The following is a 17,669-nucleotide window of genomic DNA, read 5'->3' as shown; positions in this document are numbered from 1 at the left end:
GTGAATATAAAATAATACTCTCAAATAATGTTATAATGCAAATATAAATGTGAAATCGTGAAAATAATGACAATAGAAATGTAAAATAATAAATGTAAAATTAAAATGATAAATTTAAAGGTAAAATAATAAAGGCATTAAAATTACAATGTAAATTTAAAATAATAAAAATAAATGTAAAATAGAAATGGCATTAAAATACAAATGTAAAAAAAATTTAAAAATTTTTTATCTTAAAGCGAAGCATTCAATAATTTAAATTTAATTTTAATTATTAAACATCATGCCTGTTTTGGAAAAATAATTTTTTTATGTTCATTATTGTAATGCAAAAAGGTTTAAGTATTTGCATCATGGTAGTATTTTTTACGATTATATGCTGATTATAGTAAAATATTACAGAAATATTTTTGTAATACAGTACGAACATGATATTAGATTAATAAGAATTACTGTTGAGAATAATCAACGACAAAAATTCAGAAGAATGAAATTTTGTTTGCATTTCTGTAATGAGAACAGTGCTCCTAAAAACAGTCTTCATTATTATTATGCATTTAATTTGTATTATTTGTCTATTAATTTGAGGGTGAAATGTTGAGTCACTCTCATGACTCTTTTATCTTCACACAGTGACTTTGAATGAGTTTGCATTGGTTCTCGAGGTCACGTCTCTGTGTTCATCACTGCAGACTCATGGGAAATATTGGCCTTATTTACAGCAGCAGTTGTGTATTTTCACACACACACAACAGTGAGATCTCCAGTGTTTCTCCTACACAGCAGTGAAGTTCATTAGTGAGCAAATAAAGGCTTTCGCTGAAAGAGAAAACCTTCTTTGTGCGAGTGTACAGTATGTGTTTCCCATAGTGCTTCGGTCTTGGTTTGGCAGCGATGACGTTTATCACAGCTGAAAGATAGACAGACTCGTTTTTCTGAGCGTAATCAACGTCTTCAGTCAGATTTCTTTAGTTTTTCCGCTTGATCAAGCCGATACGCTCCACACAAAAGCTTTTAAAGACCTCACCGGTTGGGATGCTGTCATTGTCCCTTCAGCCGCTGTGAATCACGCCGTCTAATGGTGTTTTCCATTGCAAATGTATTGTAAGAACATTCCCAGCATGCATCACTCCAATCTATGAAAGGAAATGACAGGTTCTGAATGCTTAATGGGTGTGATTAAAACAGCTGTCGTGACCTTCCAGCACGCCGGGGAATCACAGCTTCAAAGCTTCATGTAAGTGGTAAGAAAACCAACATTCTATTGAAGACTATGGGCCATGAGAAGCCAGTAAAAACTTCAGGCAATTCTATAAAACTGCTGCCATTAAGACTGCCCACCTCCAGTCCAGTTAACCTGTGAGTCTTTACTGGCTTCTCATGGCCCATAGTCTTCAATAGAATGTTGGTTTTCTTACCACTTACATGAAGCTTCTCCATTATTCTTTCTGTACAGAAGGTCGCAGAGCTTCCAGGATCTAAAAAGGCGTACGTACAAATAACATGACTACCTTTGTCTGCTTTTACTTTAACAGGTACAATTGCCAACTTGCAATCTGCAACACCGGCCCCTGTTTGATCCATGGATACCATAGCTATGGTGATAGAACTACTGGAATTACCTTCGATCCCTTCTGTCTGACTATCATTCCCTTTGTGAGGCTCTTGCGTTCTTGCCGAATTTACATACATCTTGATTGTATCCTCTTCAGAATGCAAAATTGTAGGATGTCTCCTTTTGCAAATAGAACAGGTTGCACGCTTCTTGCATGTTCTACTCATATGCCCTTTTGTAAGACAAGCAAAACAGAATCCATTGGTCCTGAGAAACTCAATTTTCTCCTTATGGGGCCTTTTAGGGATTATATGACAGACTTCCATTTTATGGCTCCCTTCACAGAAAGAACAAGGCTTTTCAAATGCTGCTCGAATACTGCTTGAATTGCCAAAATCCAATTTCTCTCTGTTAATTCTGGTATCAGCAGGCTTAGCATCAACTGACGAAATTGCAGTGACAAAACTCTTTTTACTGCTAGATTTGAACTGCATCGTTCCCTGCCTGGGTTGCTGACCTTTGAGGTTTGAAACCGTATAACGTATATCTCCAAAAACAGGGTCTAGAAGAATTCTGGCATGCTTTTCAATGAATGTTACCAGATCCTGAAATCTGGGCCTTTGTTTGGTTCGTTCCAATATCTCATATGCTGATGATCTCCAGTTTTCTCTTAATTTATAAGGAAGCTTTGAAACAATCACCTTCATGTTGGAAGGTAAATCCAACTCTGAGATACTGGAAAAGTCTTGTGCCGCATTGCAGCAGCCTCGTAAAAACAAGGCATAACTTTGCAGTTCCTTCCCATCATCTGGCTGGATATTGTTCCAATCAAGTGCCTTCTCAATGTAGGCACTAACAATTTTGAACCCATTTCCAAAATGATATTCAAGAAGTCGCATTGCTTCCTTATAACCATCATCAGAATTCCTATGGAAACAGCTTTGAACCAAATCCTTTGGTTTTCCTGTGGTGAACTGCTCTAAAAAATACAGTCGATCCTGGTTGTTATTGGTCTTGTCCTCAATATTATATTTAAAGGCCCGCATGAATGATCTATACTTTAATGGATCACCATCGAAGACTAATACCTCCTTTCTAGGTAAACTTGCTTGCCTTTGCTGATTCACCAGGAGGTCAGCCAAATCACATTGCTTTTGCATAATAGTTGTAATATCAACACCATCTGTTTCTTGATTCATAACTGCGGGATTTTGCGGTTGACTATAGGAGGCAGTAGGAATATCACATGGGTGATCGCTTGCCAAAGACGGAACCACAGGCATCTCCGAAGGCTGAGAAGTTGGATTCAAATTATCTTCATCCTCTAAAGTCCTTTGTGGCTTGTGAACAAATCTTTGCAAAGGTGTTTTAGGCACTGACCTCACATCCTTAAAGGTGGCTGGAGATAACATTGCTTCAACTTTGCTTAGTTCAGAAGATTTTATCGTTGAATGTTGCTGCAAATATTCATTCATTTCATTTCCAGGCTCTAGAGACTTACAAGAGGTTTGCAAAGATTCAACGTTGGACTGTGTTTCATAAAGCTCCAAGACCTTTAACTTTGCATCCGTAGCAGCCAAATCCGTTTCAAGCTCCAGAGTTTCCATTTTTATTTGCAATTCAGCCTTTTGTTTCTCCAATACGTGTTTCCTTTTAAGGGCCTCAACTTTAGCCAACAAAGCAGCCTTTTCCGCAGCAACTTTTACACGTGTCGAAGAAATCTTAGAAGATGCTTTGGATGATACCTTTGAACCATTATCACTCTTTGATTTCACTGAATTCTTAGATACATTTGAAATGCTGTCTTCTGGTTGTACACTTAACTGTGGATCACCACAAGCACTCATCCATACATCGACCTCATGCAAAAAGTCATTAAAAGTAGCCATCCTAGGCTCAAACCAATCAATGCGTTCCATTTCTTTGACATCCTCTGATAACAGATTTTGCACAAGAATATTCGCATTCATAAAGTCCTCAAGAGCCCTTTTAAACTCCTTCAAACTCTCTTTTACAGCTTCAATGCTTTCCTCTGCATCCATCAAAACTCGTATATCGTTCATTCTTCGAGTGCACGAACCAAGCTTCCCTCTGCGCGAAGCACTTAATGTTTTCAAACTTTGATCACCCATACTGGCCGCCTCAGACTCATCAGCCATCTTAAAACCGTAATCCTTTTTCCCTTTTAATTCACTCGCCGACCCGTCTTCACATCACCGCATTCATATACAACATCAATGAAACTCGTATTCACCACTTCCGCAATCTTCACCTTTAGGCTTTCCATGCCTCACCACACAGCAGCGAGCTGATACTGAGCTTCCCAAGCGCTTAAATTAAATAAACTCGCCAACCGGCGCATTACTCACGGAGCGGCGACTTCTCATTCAAGATTCCCGTTCAGGATTGCGCAATATCCACATCTCAGTGTGCAACGCAGCTCCAGTAGGAATGTCGGCGTCTTCCGTATACAATCCAGGGAGTTTTGAGACTAATGTCGTGACCTTCCAGCACGCCGGGGAATCACAGTCGACGCGTGTTCCTTTTACTCCATTATTTATTAGCAATGGTTTGTTGATACAACATTAAAAACGAGACTCAACACAGTTCCCCTCACGGTCTCAAAACTGTGTCCCTTTCCCCATAGGCCACACCCCTCTCCCGTGACCATGGCTTAAAAACACCAATACAGCGGGTACAACCCCCTCATTAACCAATAAGAGATAACAAATGCACAAACATAACACATTACCTCACAGGCTCGTACAACAGCTTTGCATTACAAAAGTGGTAATAATGGAGTTGTTTTTCACTCGCTTTGACAGAAATTAAGAGTTATTAATTGCAATTTTATATTTAAACTTTTAATATTATTATAGATTTTATTAATTTGAATTAATGTTTTTTTCTTTCATTTTAATTTTATTAATATTTTTATCTAGTTAAATGTAAATATAAATATAAAGTAATACTGTCTCACAAATAATGTTATAATAATGCAAAAATAAAATAATAAATATAAATATAAATAATAGTTAGATTTTTTTTAAAATATTTTCTGTTCTCATTTTAATTTTAAAGTTCTATCTAATTAAATGTAAGTATACAATAATACTGTCTCGCAAAATGTTATATTAATGCAAACATAAAATAAAAAATAGAAATGTAAAATAATATAGTCATTAAAAAATAAATAAATGTGAATATAAAATAATACTGTCACAAATAATGTTAAAAAAATGCAAATATAAAATAATAAATATAAATGTAAAATAATAGTTAGATTTTTTTTAAAACATTTTCTGTTCTCATTTTAATTTTAGTTAAAGTTCTATCTAGTTAAATGTAAGTGTACAATAATACTCTCTCGCAAAATGTTATATTATGCAAACATAAAATAAAAAATATAAATGTAAAATAATATAGTCATTAAAAAATAAATAATATAAATGTAAAATAATATAGTCATTAAAAAATAAATGTGAATATGAAATAATACTGTCACAAATAATGTTAAAAAAATCAAATATAAAATAATAAATATAAATGTAAAATAATAATTACATTTTTTTAAACATTTTCTGTTCTCATTTTAATTTTAAAGTTCTATCTAGTTAAATGTAAATATAAATATACAATAATACTGTTTCACAAATAATGTTATAATACTGCAAAATAAAATAATAAATATAAATGTAAAATAATATTGAAAAAATATTTCTATTCCTATACTTTTATAGATTTATATATTTTTATATATTTTCTGTTCTCCTTTTAATTTTAGTTAAAGTTTTAATATTTTTTATGTATTTTTGTTTAGCTTTAAGTTTCAGTTTATTTCGTTTTAGTTATTTCAGTACTTAAACTAGACAAAAAATGAGAAGCTCAGCAACTATCTGAAATAAAATATATTTTTATTTTTATTTTTTATATTTTAGGTTAATAATTATTCAGTTAATGTTTATATTATTTTAAGTAATAAATTGTTTTTTTATCATTTTATTATTATTTTTAGATTTTAAGTTAATAATTATTAATTTAATGTTATTCAATGATTTTATTTTAAGTAATAAATTGCATTGTATGCTTTTAGCTTTTTTTGGAAAAACGTTTTTGCAGACTTCATTTATTAATATATTCAGATTACAAATCTGTTTTAAATTAAATGTCATACTTTCCGTCTAAAAAGATGCATATACACATCTTTTAATTAATATTATTTATTTTATTTTATAACAAATCAGTTTCCATGAGGATTTACTTCATACAAAAGGAAACTTCAGAATCAAGTGATGAATATCATCCAATTTTTTCCCCATCAGTACTTTTATGTTTCATGGTTAATGTATTACGGCATATTTCCTGCAGTTGGGAATATTAATACAGCTCTGGATCAATAATCTGCTCATGTCAGCGATGGTATGGATTTATACGAGTTCTGATTAACTTGGTTTTTCCATTTCATTTGCGTGCTGGATGCTGGAAGAGCAGGTTTGGAAAATATTATTGATGGTTGGTTATGCAAAAGACATGGATTTCTCAGGTATGGTTAATGTTAATGCAAATTAATTTATATAAATTGAGAGAGTTCATTTTGAGATCTCATCTGAAACTTTAGAAGAGACACGTGAGATTACTGAGATCATTTTCTCAGGAGAAACATCTGCAAATCAGGTTTCAGCAAGCAGCACGTCTCTGTTAGCTCCATATTTTGATCTCATTGCTGTGTAGGAGAAAAGGTTGGGACATTACAGTAATTGTGTGTTTGTGTGGTTTTACTTTACTTTACTATACAGTTGAGGTCAAAAGTTTTCACCCCCCCCTTTCAGAATCTGCAAAATGTTAAGTATTTTAGCAAAAGTAAGAGGGATCATTAAAAATGCATGTTATTGTTTATTTAGTACTGACCTGAATAAGATATTTAACATAAAATATGTTTTTATACACTTATTTCTTAATACTGTGTTGTTACCTGAATGATCCACAGCTGTTTTATTTGTTTAGTGATAGTTGTTCATGAGCCTGAACAGTTATACAGCCTGCTGTTCTTCAGAAAAATCCTTCATGTCCCACAAATTCGTTGGTTTTCCAGCATTTTTGTGTATTTGAACCCTTTCCAGCAATGACTGTATAATTTTGAGATCCATCTTCAGAATGAAGATGTGTAGGCTACATTTTTCTTATTTTGCCTAAATATTTTTTTCATTTAATACTGCCCTTCAGAGGCTACAGAAGATACTTAGACGTGTCCCAGAAGACAAAACAAGTGACATTTACCCTCATCTTCAAATTCCAAAAGTTTTCACCCCCTGCCTCTTAATGCATCATGTTCCCCTCTGGAGCATCAGTGAGTGTTTGAACCTTCTGTAATAGTTGTATATGAGTCTCTCAGTTGTCCTCAGTGTCAAAAGGTGGATCTCAAGATCATACAGTCATTGTTGGAAAGTGTTCAAATGCACACAAATGCTGGAAAACCAAATAATTTGAATTCCTGAAGTATTTTTCTGAAGAATAGCAGGCAGTTTAAATGTTCAGGACAAACAAGGGACTCATGAACAACTATCACTAAACAAACAAAAAAAAAAAACAGCTGTTCTTTAATTTGACTTTATTAGCTCTCCTATATTGTTTGCATTTTTTGTCCTTTATAAATAAGTGGCACACTGAAACAGCATGCGAGTGCAGTTTCATGCTGGAGAAATTCCAAAAAATGAGCTGCAAATTCACTAAAATCCATGTTTTTTTTCCAGATAACTGCAGTGATCTGAACTCAGAGCTGCAGCGGGTTTTGACGGGGCTGGAGAGTGTCCTGTGCGGCCGGAAGAAAAGCACGTGTAGCCTGTCCGTGGCAGAAGTGGACAGACACATCGAGCAGCTGACCACCGCCAGCGAACACTGCGATCTGGCCATCAAGGTAAAGTAAAACACCTTACAGATGCAGTATAGAAGCCCACAAACAGTATATAGTGCATAATACCACAAACAGAGTCTGTTTGGCTGGATTTTCCACAATTTCTGCAGATTTCAGCTTTATACTCTTGACACTTTTGCAGGTTGATTGGTAAAAACCAGTCAACAATACAGTACACAAGAAGAGACCAAAAGTTTTAACATATTCACACTCATTTTTTTCAGTTTTTTTCTATACAAACATTTATCAAAACTGTTTTTAGTATTTTGAAGTGTTTTCTGCTCACCAAGGCTGCATGTATTTGATAAAAATATTATTACAATTTAAAACGTGTCTTAGTGCCATGTTAAAAAAAAAAATCTAAGATTACGAGATTAAAGTCATATTTTGAGAATAAAGTTGATATTAAAAGAATAAAGTAAAATATTATGAGAATAAAGTCGAAATACTGCAAGAATAAAGTTGGAAGTATTTCATGTATAAAGTCCAAATATTATGCATACCTGCAAACTTGTCGCTTTTCGGCGACAATCGCCGTTTTTATTGTCAATTGGGTCATTCACGTGAATCGTGTAGAACCGGAGAGTTTTTTTTAGGGAGGGAGGGGGGGGGGTTGGTCTTGCGTTAATTGACATCTGGGCCGATCGGAATCTCTGAGCTCGCGCCTGTCAAGAGAGGGACGTGGGGGTGGGCTTGCGTGCCATGTAGGCCATTATTGGACAATTCTTATAAATGACATTTTTCCTGGACCAATCTCAGCGCTTGCTCCAGTATCTTGAAACACACTGCCATCTGTGTTCGCGCCTGTCAAGAGACACCTGACCTAATGTGGAAACTCTGATGGAAATTGAAATGACCGTATGCACGGAGCGTTCTTTAGGACTTCTGCATAAAGATAAGCAGCTTGTTTTATATGTGCTATATATTAGGTGGACACTCTTGAGACTGATCTACTGCCTCGTTCTTATCAGAAACTGAGAAAAATGATAATTGCAACATTATAAACAATGTTAGCGGCGTGAACATTCAGTTTCTTATTATTTAACAACACATCATTTAAATGCGGAGCCTGGTAATCCCGTACTCTCCGTATCTGCATAGTTGTACATTTAAATGCTGACAGCTAAACACTATCATAACGTGTTTAGGCTAACGTTAGCTAGCAAGCCATACTTCTCTTCAAGGACATCTTAATCGTATTCTTGATAATCACTAACTTGCCTTCAAAGTAGGGCTGCAACTAACGATTATTTTAATAATCGATTAATCTGTCGATTATTTTTTCGATTAATCGATGAATCGGATAAAAAAAGGATTTACAACCCTTTATTCAAAAACAGAACTAAAATCTTTAGAAAGTGCACGAACATGTTGCTCCTTGAACTGTTATAATAATAATAATAAAATAAAAATGGACTAACACAAAAAACATACACACGTATGCTTTACATCTGCCAAATATATAGACTAAATAAACTAAAATTACTATCCGTCAAGACAGCGGCTTGCTGTGGTGTACATGCTGCATGGTTGGCATTTCCCATCAAGAAGCCTCTCAAATTAAATTCCTCAGTGCGCATTAAAAAAGTCATGTGACTTTGCACGCTGGAACGGGATAACTTGACTAACTTTCTGCTACATTCATTCTGCCATGGCGGTGTTTAGTGTCCTGCCATCAGCAGCGACCAGCTGGAAGAGTTCCGCATTCAAATGCACGCAAAACTGGCCTCAAAGCCCCAGCAAAAGTAATTACCATGAATGTGTCAAGGCAAAAATTAAGAAAATATTCGAATTACTTATTAATAAACTAGTATTTTCTGATTCAGTGTTGCAAAGATGAAATTGACGATCCTGCCATCTGCTCATTAATGCCTAATGCATCTTTATGGATTAGCTAATGAAAGAGTTTTGTTTTCGATTTTAATTATTTCGTTTTATAGTAAAATAATAATTTAAAGCTTTCTATAGATATTGTGTTTGTGAGGCAATTACCTGGGTTTCGGTTAATTATTGTGAAGCGCTCCTGTTTAAACCAAAGATATCAAGCGTATTCTGTTTGTTTTCTTTAAGAGCACATTTTGTTGATACTGTTAGTACACACAAACTAAGCTAGACCCTTTACAGTTCCGGCCCGGGTGGTAAATTACTCTTACCTTTATGAGCAAAAAAAAAATTCCACATTGCACTGGAGTCTCCATGTCCTGCAAAGCGCGCTTCTCTCCGCACAAACTTTGGAATTATCTTGATTGAATGATTAAACTAATATTGTGATATGTTTTAAGTTTTTTATATCAATGGATTTTAATTTAAATCGCGATGAATTAAGCAGGCTTTTGATCTGTCTGCCGCTGTTTGCTAGGTATAACTTTAAAAAACAAAAACTTGAATTTAACAAACAAAAAGGGTTCCAAATATATCTCTAAATTAACTTTATAAACTAAACGAACGAAAAAAAATGTAATCACTTTGCTATTAAAAACAGCAGCTGTGTAATGAGGAAGAGAAAGAGAAAAAAAGACGGCCAAATTCAGTCGGCCAAAAATTGATGAGCTGTCGGACATTTTTACAAGGAATGTTTGTTTAATAGCCTATTTAATACTCTTAGGCTACTTTCTTAATTAAATATAGCCTATTATTTCTTTGATTTATTTTAGCGTTTTTAGGCTGCTTGTTTGCTGACTGAAGTGTAGGCTATATATAAAAAAACAACGTGCCACCGTCACAGCCCTATTCAAAACTGAGACGATTTCACCTCAGCAGAGCTCCTCTTTCTCCTTACGGTTGTGGTATGTTTTCGACACATTATAGGCTACAGACAGACAGTGTTACAAAAACTATAGAAGTACTTTTCTCCATCTCCACTGTCCAACGACCCGTACAGCAGCTGTTTTTGCGATCGAGCATTGGCTGCTGTGAAAGTACGCTAGCCAAAGTAGGCTTAAATATCAAACATGTTTGATATAAATCGGGGCAGCATATATATATAATGTAGAAACGGTGCTTTATGCTCAGATGTTCCAGTTTTGCGCATAAGTTAAATTCGCATTTTTGGATGGAAACAGCTTATGAGGTGCCGAACTCTGCTGGCATCAGTGCGGGAGAGAGACTGAATGTGTCCACTCCGCTCTGCGCTCAATTTAAAAAAATATATATATATATAATAACAACCAAATGTCTCTGCGTCGCGCGACACAACAAATCGATTATGAAATTCGTTGCCAACGCTTTTAGTAATCGATTTTTATCGATTTTATCGATTCGTTGTTGCAGCCCTACTTCATAGTCATGAACACATTTTTAAAATCTTATCACAATATTTTAAAGCCTTTATTATTTTCCAACTCTACAGCTGTGAAATAAAATGTACTTCAAGGACTCATTTTTCATTCATAAAAAACTGCATTGGACAAAATGACTTTTCGCAGAAAACAACGTCTTTTTTAAAAATAATATGGAATGACCCATATAACCAATAGATGGCAGCAGAGGATTATGCAGCTGCCTTTTAAACTCCCTATATTTTTCAAGACGGCTTTCTTTTTGATTTATTATACAATATCTAGTATAATAAATTGTAGTACTTTTACCGCCTTTAAGTGTGTATATATATATATATATATATATATATATATATATTATAGCAAGTGCAGAAAGACATTAAGCTCACACACAAACAGCCTATAAGGGTGAATTATTTAAATACTTATTATATAGTTCACTACAAATACGTGAAATATTGATGGTATAAAAATTAAATAATGCACTCAATATGAATCGATAATTCCTATATATTTAAATATTTCATATAATTTAATAACTACCCCGCCCCCCCGACACTGTCACCTTTTTTCCTCTGATGAGTTTGCAGGTCTGATTATGAGAATAAAGTCGAAATACTGCAAGAATAAAGTTGGAAGTATTTCATGAATAAAGTCGAAATAAAATGAGAATAAAGTCGAAATACTGCAAGAATAAAGTTTAAGTATTTGATGAATAAAGTCGAAATATTATGAGAATAAAGTCGAAATATTTTGAGAATAAAGTCAAAATATGAGAATAAAGTCGAAATACTGCAAGAATAAAGTCGAAACACTACGAGAATAAAGTTGAAATATTTTGAGAATAAAGTCCAAATATTTTGAGAATAAAGTTTAAATATTTTGAGAATAAAGTTTAAATATTTTGATAATAAAGTTTAAATATTTAGAGAATAAAGTCCAAATATTCCAAGAATAAAGTCGAAATGTTTCGAGAATAAAGTCGAAATACTGCAAGAATAAAGTCGAAACACTACGAGAATAAAGTTGAAATATTTAGAGAATAAAGTCCAAATATTTTGAGAATAAAGTGGAAATATTTAGAGAATAAAGTCCAAATATTTTGAGAATAAAGTGGAAATATTTTGAGAATAAATTCAAAATGTTTTGAGAATAAAGTCCAAATATTTTGAGAATAAAGTGGAAATATTTTGAGAATAAATTCAAAATGTTTTGAGAATAAAGTCCAAATATTTTGAGAATAAAGTCCAAATATTTTAAGAATAAAGTCGAAATATTATGAGAATAAAGTCAAAATACTGCAAGAATAAAGTCGAAACACTACAAGAATAAAGTTGAAATATTTTGAGAATAAAGTCCAAATATTTTGAGAATAAAGTTTAAATATTTTGAGAATAAAGTTTAAATATTTAGAGAATAAAGTCCAAATATTCCAAGAATAAAGTCGAAATGTTTCGAGAATAAAGTCGAAATACTGCAAGAATAAAGTCGAAACACTACGAGAATAAAGTTGAAATATTTAGAGAATAAAGTCCAAATATTTTGAGAATAAAGTGGAAATATTTTGAGAATAAATTCAAAATGTTTTGAGAATAAAGTGGAAATATTTTGAGAATAAAGTCCAAATATTTTGAGAATAAAGTGGAAATATTTTGAGAATAAATTCAAAATGTTTTGAGAATAAAGTCCAAATATTTTGAGAATAAAGTGGAAATATTTTGAGAATAAATTCAAAATGTTTTGAGAATAAAGGCCAAATATTTTGAGAATAAAGTGGAAATATTTTGAGAATAAAGTTTAAATATTTTGAGAATAAAGTTTAAATATTTAGAGAATAAAGTCCAAATATTCCAAGAATAAAGTCGAAATGTTTCGAGAATAAAGTCGAAATACTGCAAGAATAAAGTCGAAATACTACGAGAATAAAGTTGAAATATTTAGAGAATAAAGTCCAAATATTTTGAGAATAAAGTGGAAATATTTTGAGAATAAAGTCCAAATATTTTGAGAATAAAGTCCAAATATTTTGAGAATAAAGTTTAAATATTTTGAGAATAAAGTCCAAATATTTTGAGAATAAAGTTTAAATATTTTGAGAATAAAGTCCAAATATTCCGAGAATAAAGTCGAAATGTTTCGAGAATAAAGTTGAAATGTTTCGAGAATAAAGTTGAAATGTTTCGAGAATAAAGTCGAAATGTTTCAAGAATTTAAATCGTACATATTACAGTAGTAATAGTTTGAGAGTATAGCCTATATTGCAAAATATTGTAACTTTTAAAATATTTAGATTTTATTCTCATAATATTTAGACTTCATTCTCGTAGTATGTCGACTTTATTCTCGTAATATTTTGACTTGCTTAACTAAAATGCTGTCATAGTTTTATATAAAAATATGTTGTAAAATATAATTGAGTGCTGTGATGCACAGCTGAATTGAAGTGTCACATGATTCTTCAGAAATCATTCTAATCATCTAATGTGCTGATTTGCTGCTCAAGAAACATTTCTGAGAACTTTGAAAACAGAAGTGCTGGCAAATATTTTAATGAAAAATCGTGATGCATTTTATTTTTCAGGATTCACAGATGAATAGAAATTTTAAAAGAACAGCATTTATTTGAAATAGCAATCTTTTGTAACATTATAAATGTCTTTACTGGCACTTTTGATCAATTTAATGTGTCTTTGATAAATAAAAGTATTCATTTCTTTTTAATTGTGTATTTTAGATTTACTCACATCTAAATAACGCACAAAAAACAAAGCAAACAGTGATTGGCCTGCTTAATCGGTGGGTGGTTCTTAATCAAAGTAAGCTGCAAAGTAGACTCGACTTCACAATATTTCATGTTGATAGTCAAAAGTGTTTGAGAAAAGACTGTGGGAGCTGAATGACTCCACATTTCATATTTATACGCACTTGTTCCCCATGCTCATGTTATCAATAATTCAGTAGCGGCTGTAGAATGTGAGTGATGTGAGTGAAGTCTCTGCTGACTCACTGCTAGAAGAGGGTTTAGGCCTGTAGATCCTGGACTGTTTTAGCACCATAAGCGTCCTCTCTGGCTTCCAGCGCTCCTGATCCCGCATTAGTGTCATCTGAGGTGCTTAATTTCACAGCTTTTTTCTGCGTAATCCAGTTTATGGTGTGGTCAGACCATCAGAGGCCATGCTGCAGTTATAATACAGTCTCCCGCTGAATGCTGGGAAGCTGCGACTGCTTGCAAAAGTGCATTTTTTTCTCAGGAGAATCATCTGAGAAGCAGAAGCCTAAAGCAAAAGTCTTCATTTGCTTGCATTTTGATCTCACTGCTGTCTGGAAGAAACATATATTGTATTAGTTTACTGTATTACTTCATTGAGTTTTCTGTATATATTACATTGTATTACATTGTACTTTCAGACTAATGGAAGGAAAATATTCCAAACTTACATATACCAAAATTTACAGTTTTATTCCTATGTATATTCTGAAGGTTTTTATAGAAGGATTTGTTCATATATAATTTGCATGGTTTTATTCTTGCATCTTGACTGTTTGCGTCTGTAGATTTTAATTACAATACACATCTTGAAACGCTGTTAGTTTTTTCTCCACTTCAGCAGCATTTACATACCCCAAAACTTTAAATTTTATTCTTATGCATATTCTGAAGGTTTTTATAGAAGGGTTTGTTCATATATGATTTGCATGGTTTTATTCTTGCATTTTGTCTGTTTGCGTCTGTAGATTTGAATTACAATACATACCTTTAAACTCTGTGAGTTTTTTCTCCACTTCAGCAGCATTTACATACACCAAAACTTACAATTTTATACTTATGTATATTCTAAAGGTTTTTATAGAAGGGTTTGTTCATATTTGATTTGCATGGCTTTATTCTTGCATTTTGTCTGTTTGCGTCTGTAGATTTTAATTACAATACATACCTTTAAACTCTGTGAGTTTTTTTTTCAATTCAGCAGCATTTACATACACCAAAACTTACAATTTTATACTTATGTATATTCTAAAGGTTTTTATAGAAGGGTTTGTTCATATTTGATTTGCATTATTTGTTTTCTTGCATTTTGTCTGTTTGCAACTGTAGATTTAAATTACAATACATACCTTTAAACTCTGTGAGTTTTTTTTTCAATTCAGCAGCATTTACATACACCACAATTTACAGTTTTATTCTTATGCATATTCTGAAGGTTTTTATAGAAGGGTTTGTTAATATTTTATTTGCATGGCTTTATTCTTGCATTTTGTCTGTTTGCGTCTGTAGATTTCAATTGCAATAAATATTTTGAAACTCTGTTAGTTTTTTCTCCACTTCAGCAGCATTTACATACACCAAAACTTACAATTTTATACTTATGTATATTCTAAAGGTTTTTATAGAAGGGTTTGTTCATATTTGATTTGCATTATTTGTTTTCTTGCATTTTGTCTGTTTGCAACTGTAGATTTAAATTACAATACATATTTTGAAACGCTGTTGGTTTTTTCTCCACTTCAGCAGTATTTACATACCCCAAAACTTACAGTTTTATTCTTTTGTATATTCTGAAGGTTTTTATAGAAGGGTTTGTTCATATATGATGTGCATTTTTTTTTTCTTGCATTTTGTCTGTTTGCGACTGTAGATTTAAATTACGATACATATTTTGAAATGCTTTTGGATTTTTCTCTGTTTCAGCAGCATTTACATATACCAAAACTTACAGTTTTATTCCTATATATATTCTGAAGGTTTTTATAGAAGGGTTTGTTCATATATGATTTGCATGGTTTTTTCTTGCATTTTGTCCGTTTGCATCTGTAGATTTCAATTACAATACATATCTTGAAACACTGTGAGTTTTTCTCCACTTCAGCAGCATTTACATACCCCAAAACTTACAATTTTATTTTTATGTATATTCTAAAGGTTTTTATAGAAGGGTTTTTTCATATATGATTTGCATGGTTTTATTTTTGTATTTTGTCTGTTTGTGTCTGTAGATTTCAATAACAATACATATCTTAAAATGTGGTAGTTTTTGCTCCACTTCAGCAGCGTTTACATACACCAGAATTTACATTTTTATTGTTATGTATATTTTGAAGGTTTTTATAGAAGGGTTTGTTCATATATGATTTGCATTGTTTATTCTTGCATCTTGACTGTTTGCGTCTGTAGATTTTAATTACAATACACATCTTGAAACGCTGTTAGTTTTTTCTCCACTTCAGCATTTACATACCCCAAAACTTAGTTTTATTCTTATGTATATTTTGAAGGTTTTTATGGAAGGATTTGTTTATATATGACTTGCATGGTTTTATTCTTGCATTTTGTCTGTTTGCATCTCAGTTGCATTTCAATTACAGTACATATCTTGAAACGCAGTGAGTTTTTTCTCCACATCAGCAGCATTTGCATACCCCAAAACTTAAAGTGCATATCTATAGTTTTTTCTCCACTTCAGCAACACTTACATATACCAAACTTAGCGGTTTTATTCCTTTCTATATATTTAAGGATTTTACTGTGTTTTTTGTTTTTTTCACCTGTTATGTATTGAACATATTATTTCATATTCATTGTTTGTTTGTTTTTTTGTTAGTCTGTTGAGAGTATTTTCTGAAGATTCTTATTTATGAGCAAAAAAAACAGAAATTCAAAGTTTGTTCTGACAAATGTGCACTTACCCTTACTAAGCTCTCCTAACTTTGTTTCTGTGATGTTTGTGTGTTTGCAGACAGTGGAGGAGATCGAGGGCGCCTTGGGGCGTGATTTCTACCCCAGTCTGTGTGAGGAGCGTGTGCGCTGGGAGAAGGAGCTAGCTGGACTTCGGGAGGAGAATGAGAGCCTGACGGCGATGCTGTGCAGTAAAGAGGAGGATCTCAATCGCACCAAAGCCACCATGAACGGCATTCGGGAGGAGCGAGACCGCCTGCGCAGACGCGTGAGTGACTGCTATTGTCAAAGCAAAGGAAAGACACATTAATCATGTGACGAAGTTATGACTAATTACTACTGATTCATCATCATCATCATCGTCATATATATATATATATATATATATATATATAATAAACCAAATCTTTAAAATAATAATCTAATACAAGCTTTATATGTTAGCTTGGTAAAATATCTTGAATTCATTATATCATTGTTTGTTACATTGTTTTTATGCAAAATTATTAAACAAAAACAAATGTTTCATTATAAACTTTTTGTTAAAATGTACTGTAAATTAGATTGAATTATACTAAACTTTATTATAAGTTACTCTGTTACACTAATTAAATAAATAAATTAAATTAAATTACATGAAAAAAAATATCAAATTAAACCTGCTGTCACTTTATGCTCTTGTTCAAGGCTCCTAAACTATATAAAATAAAATTAAAAAATTAACAAAAAAAAAAAATGAAATCTACTATATTATGCTCTTGATGGAGTCTTCTCCCAAATTAAAAAAATAAAATATTGCTATTATGTTCTTATTATCAAACTTAACCTACATAAAATGACATAAAAATAATCAAATTAAACCTGTTCTCAATTTATGCTCTTGTTTAGAACTCTTAATGTAAATAAAATAAAATGCAAAACAATTACTAAAATATAATGTAAATTAGATTGAATTATAAGAAAATGTTTTGGAAGTTACACTAATCAGAATTGTTTACTCATCATTGAGAATAATGAGATATAAGTTTGTGGAAGTGTCTTGTATTTATTGTTTTGTTTATTCATTGTGGTAGTATTTTTGCAAATTTTATGCCAATTTTTTTGCTTTTACTAAAATATTTACTATAAATTACATTAAATGATACTATATTTCTCTTCTAAATTACTCTATTGCACTATTGTGACAGTCTAATCATAATTATTATTTACAAACAATTTAAAAAGTAAAACATCTGGACACGTACAGTAATG

At 32.3% G+C, this 17,669-nt stretch overlaps 1 protein-coding gene across 1 annotated transcript in view; it reads left to right on the top strand.

Moving 5' to 3' along the window:
- Positions 1 to 17,669, top strand: part of mcc (MCC regulator of WNT signaling pathway) — a 115,417-nt gene that overhangs the window by 44,426 nt on the left and 53,322 nt on the right. Inside the window, exons 5-7 of the mRNA XM_073840151.1 lie at positions 4,203 to 4,218; positions 7,306 to 7,469; positions 16,480 to 16,686. Of these exons, the coding sequence (XP_073696252.1) occupies positions 4,203 to 4,218; positions 7,306 to 7,469; positions 16,480 to 16,686 (387 nt within the window). The remainder of the gene's footprint in view (positions 1 to 4,202; positions 4,219 to 7,305; positions 7,470 to 16,479; positions 16,687 to 17,669) is intronic.

Source organism: Garra rufa, chromosome 5, assembly GCF_049309525.1.
Source record: "Garra rufa chromosome 5, GarRuf1.0, whole genome shotgun sequence".
Taxonomy (NCBI): domain Eukaryota; kingdom Metazoa; phylum Chordata; class Actinopteri; order Cypriniformes; family Cyprinidae; genus Garra; species Garra rufa.
The sequence above is the reverse complement of the archived record's forward strand: the minus strand, read 5'-3'. Positions and strand labels throughout refer to the sequence as shown.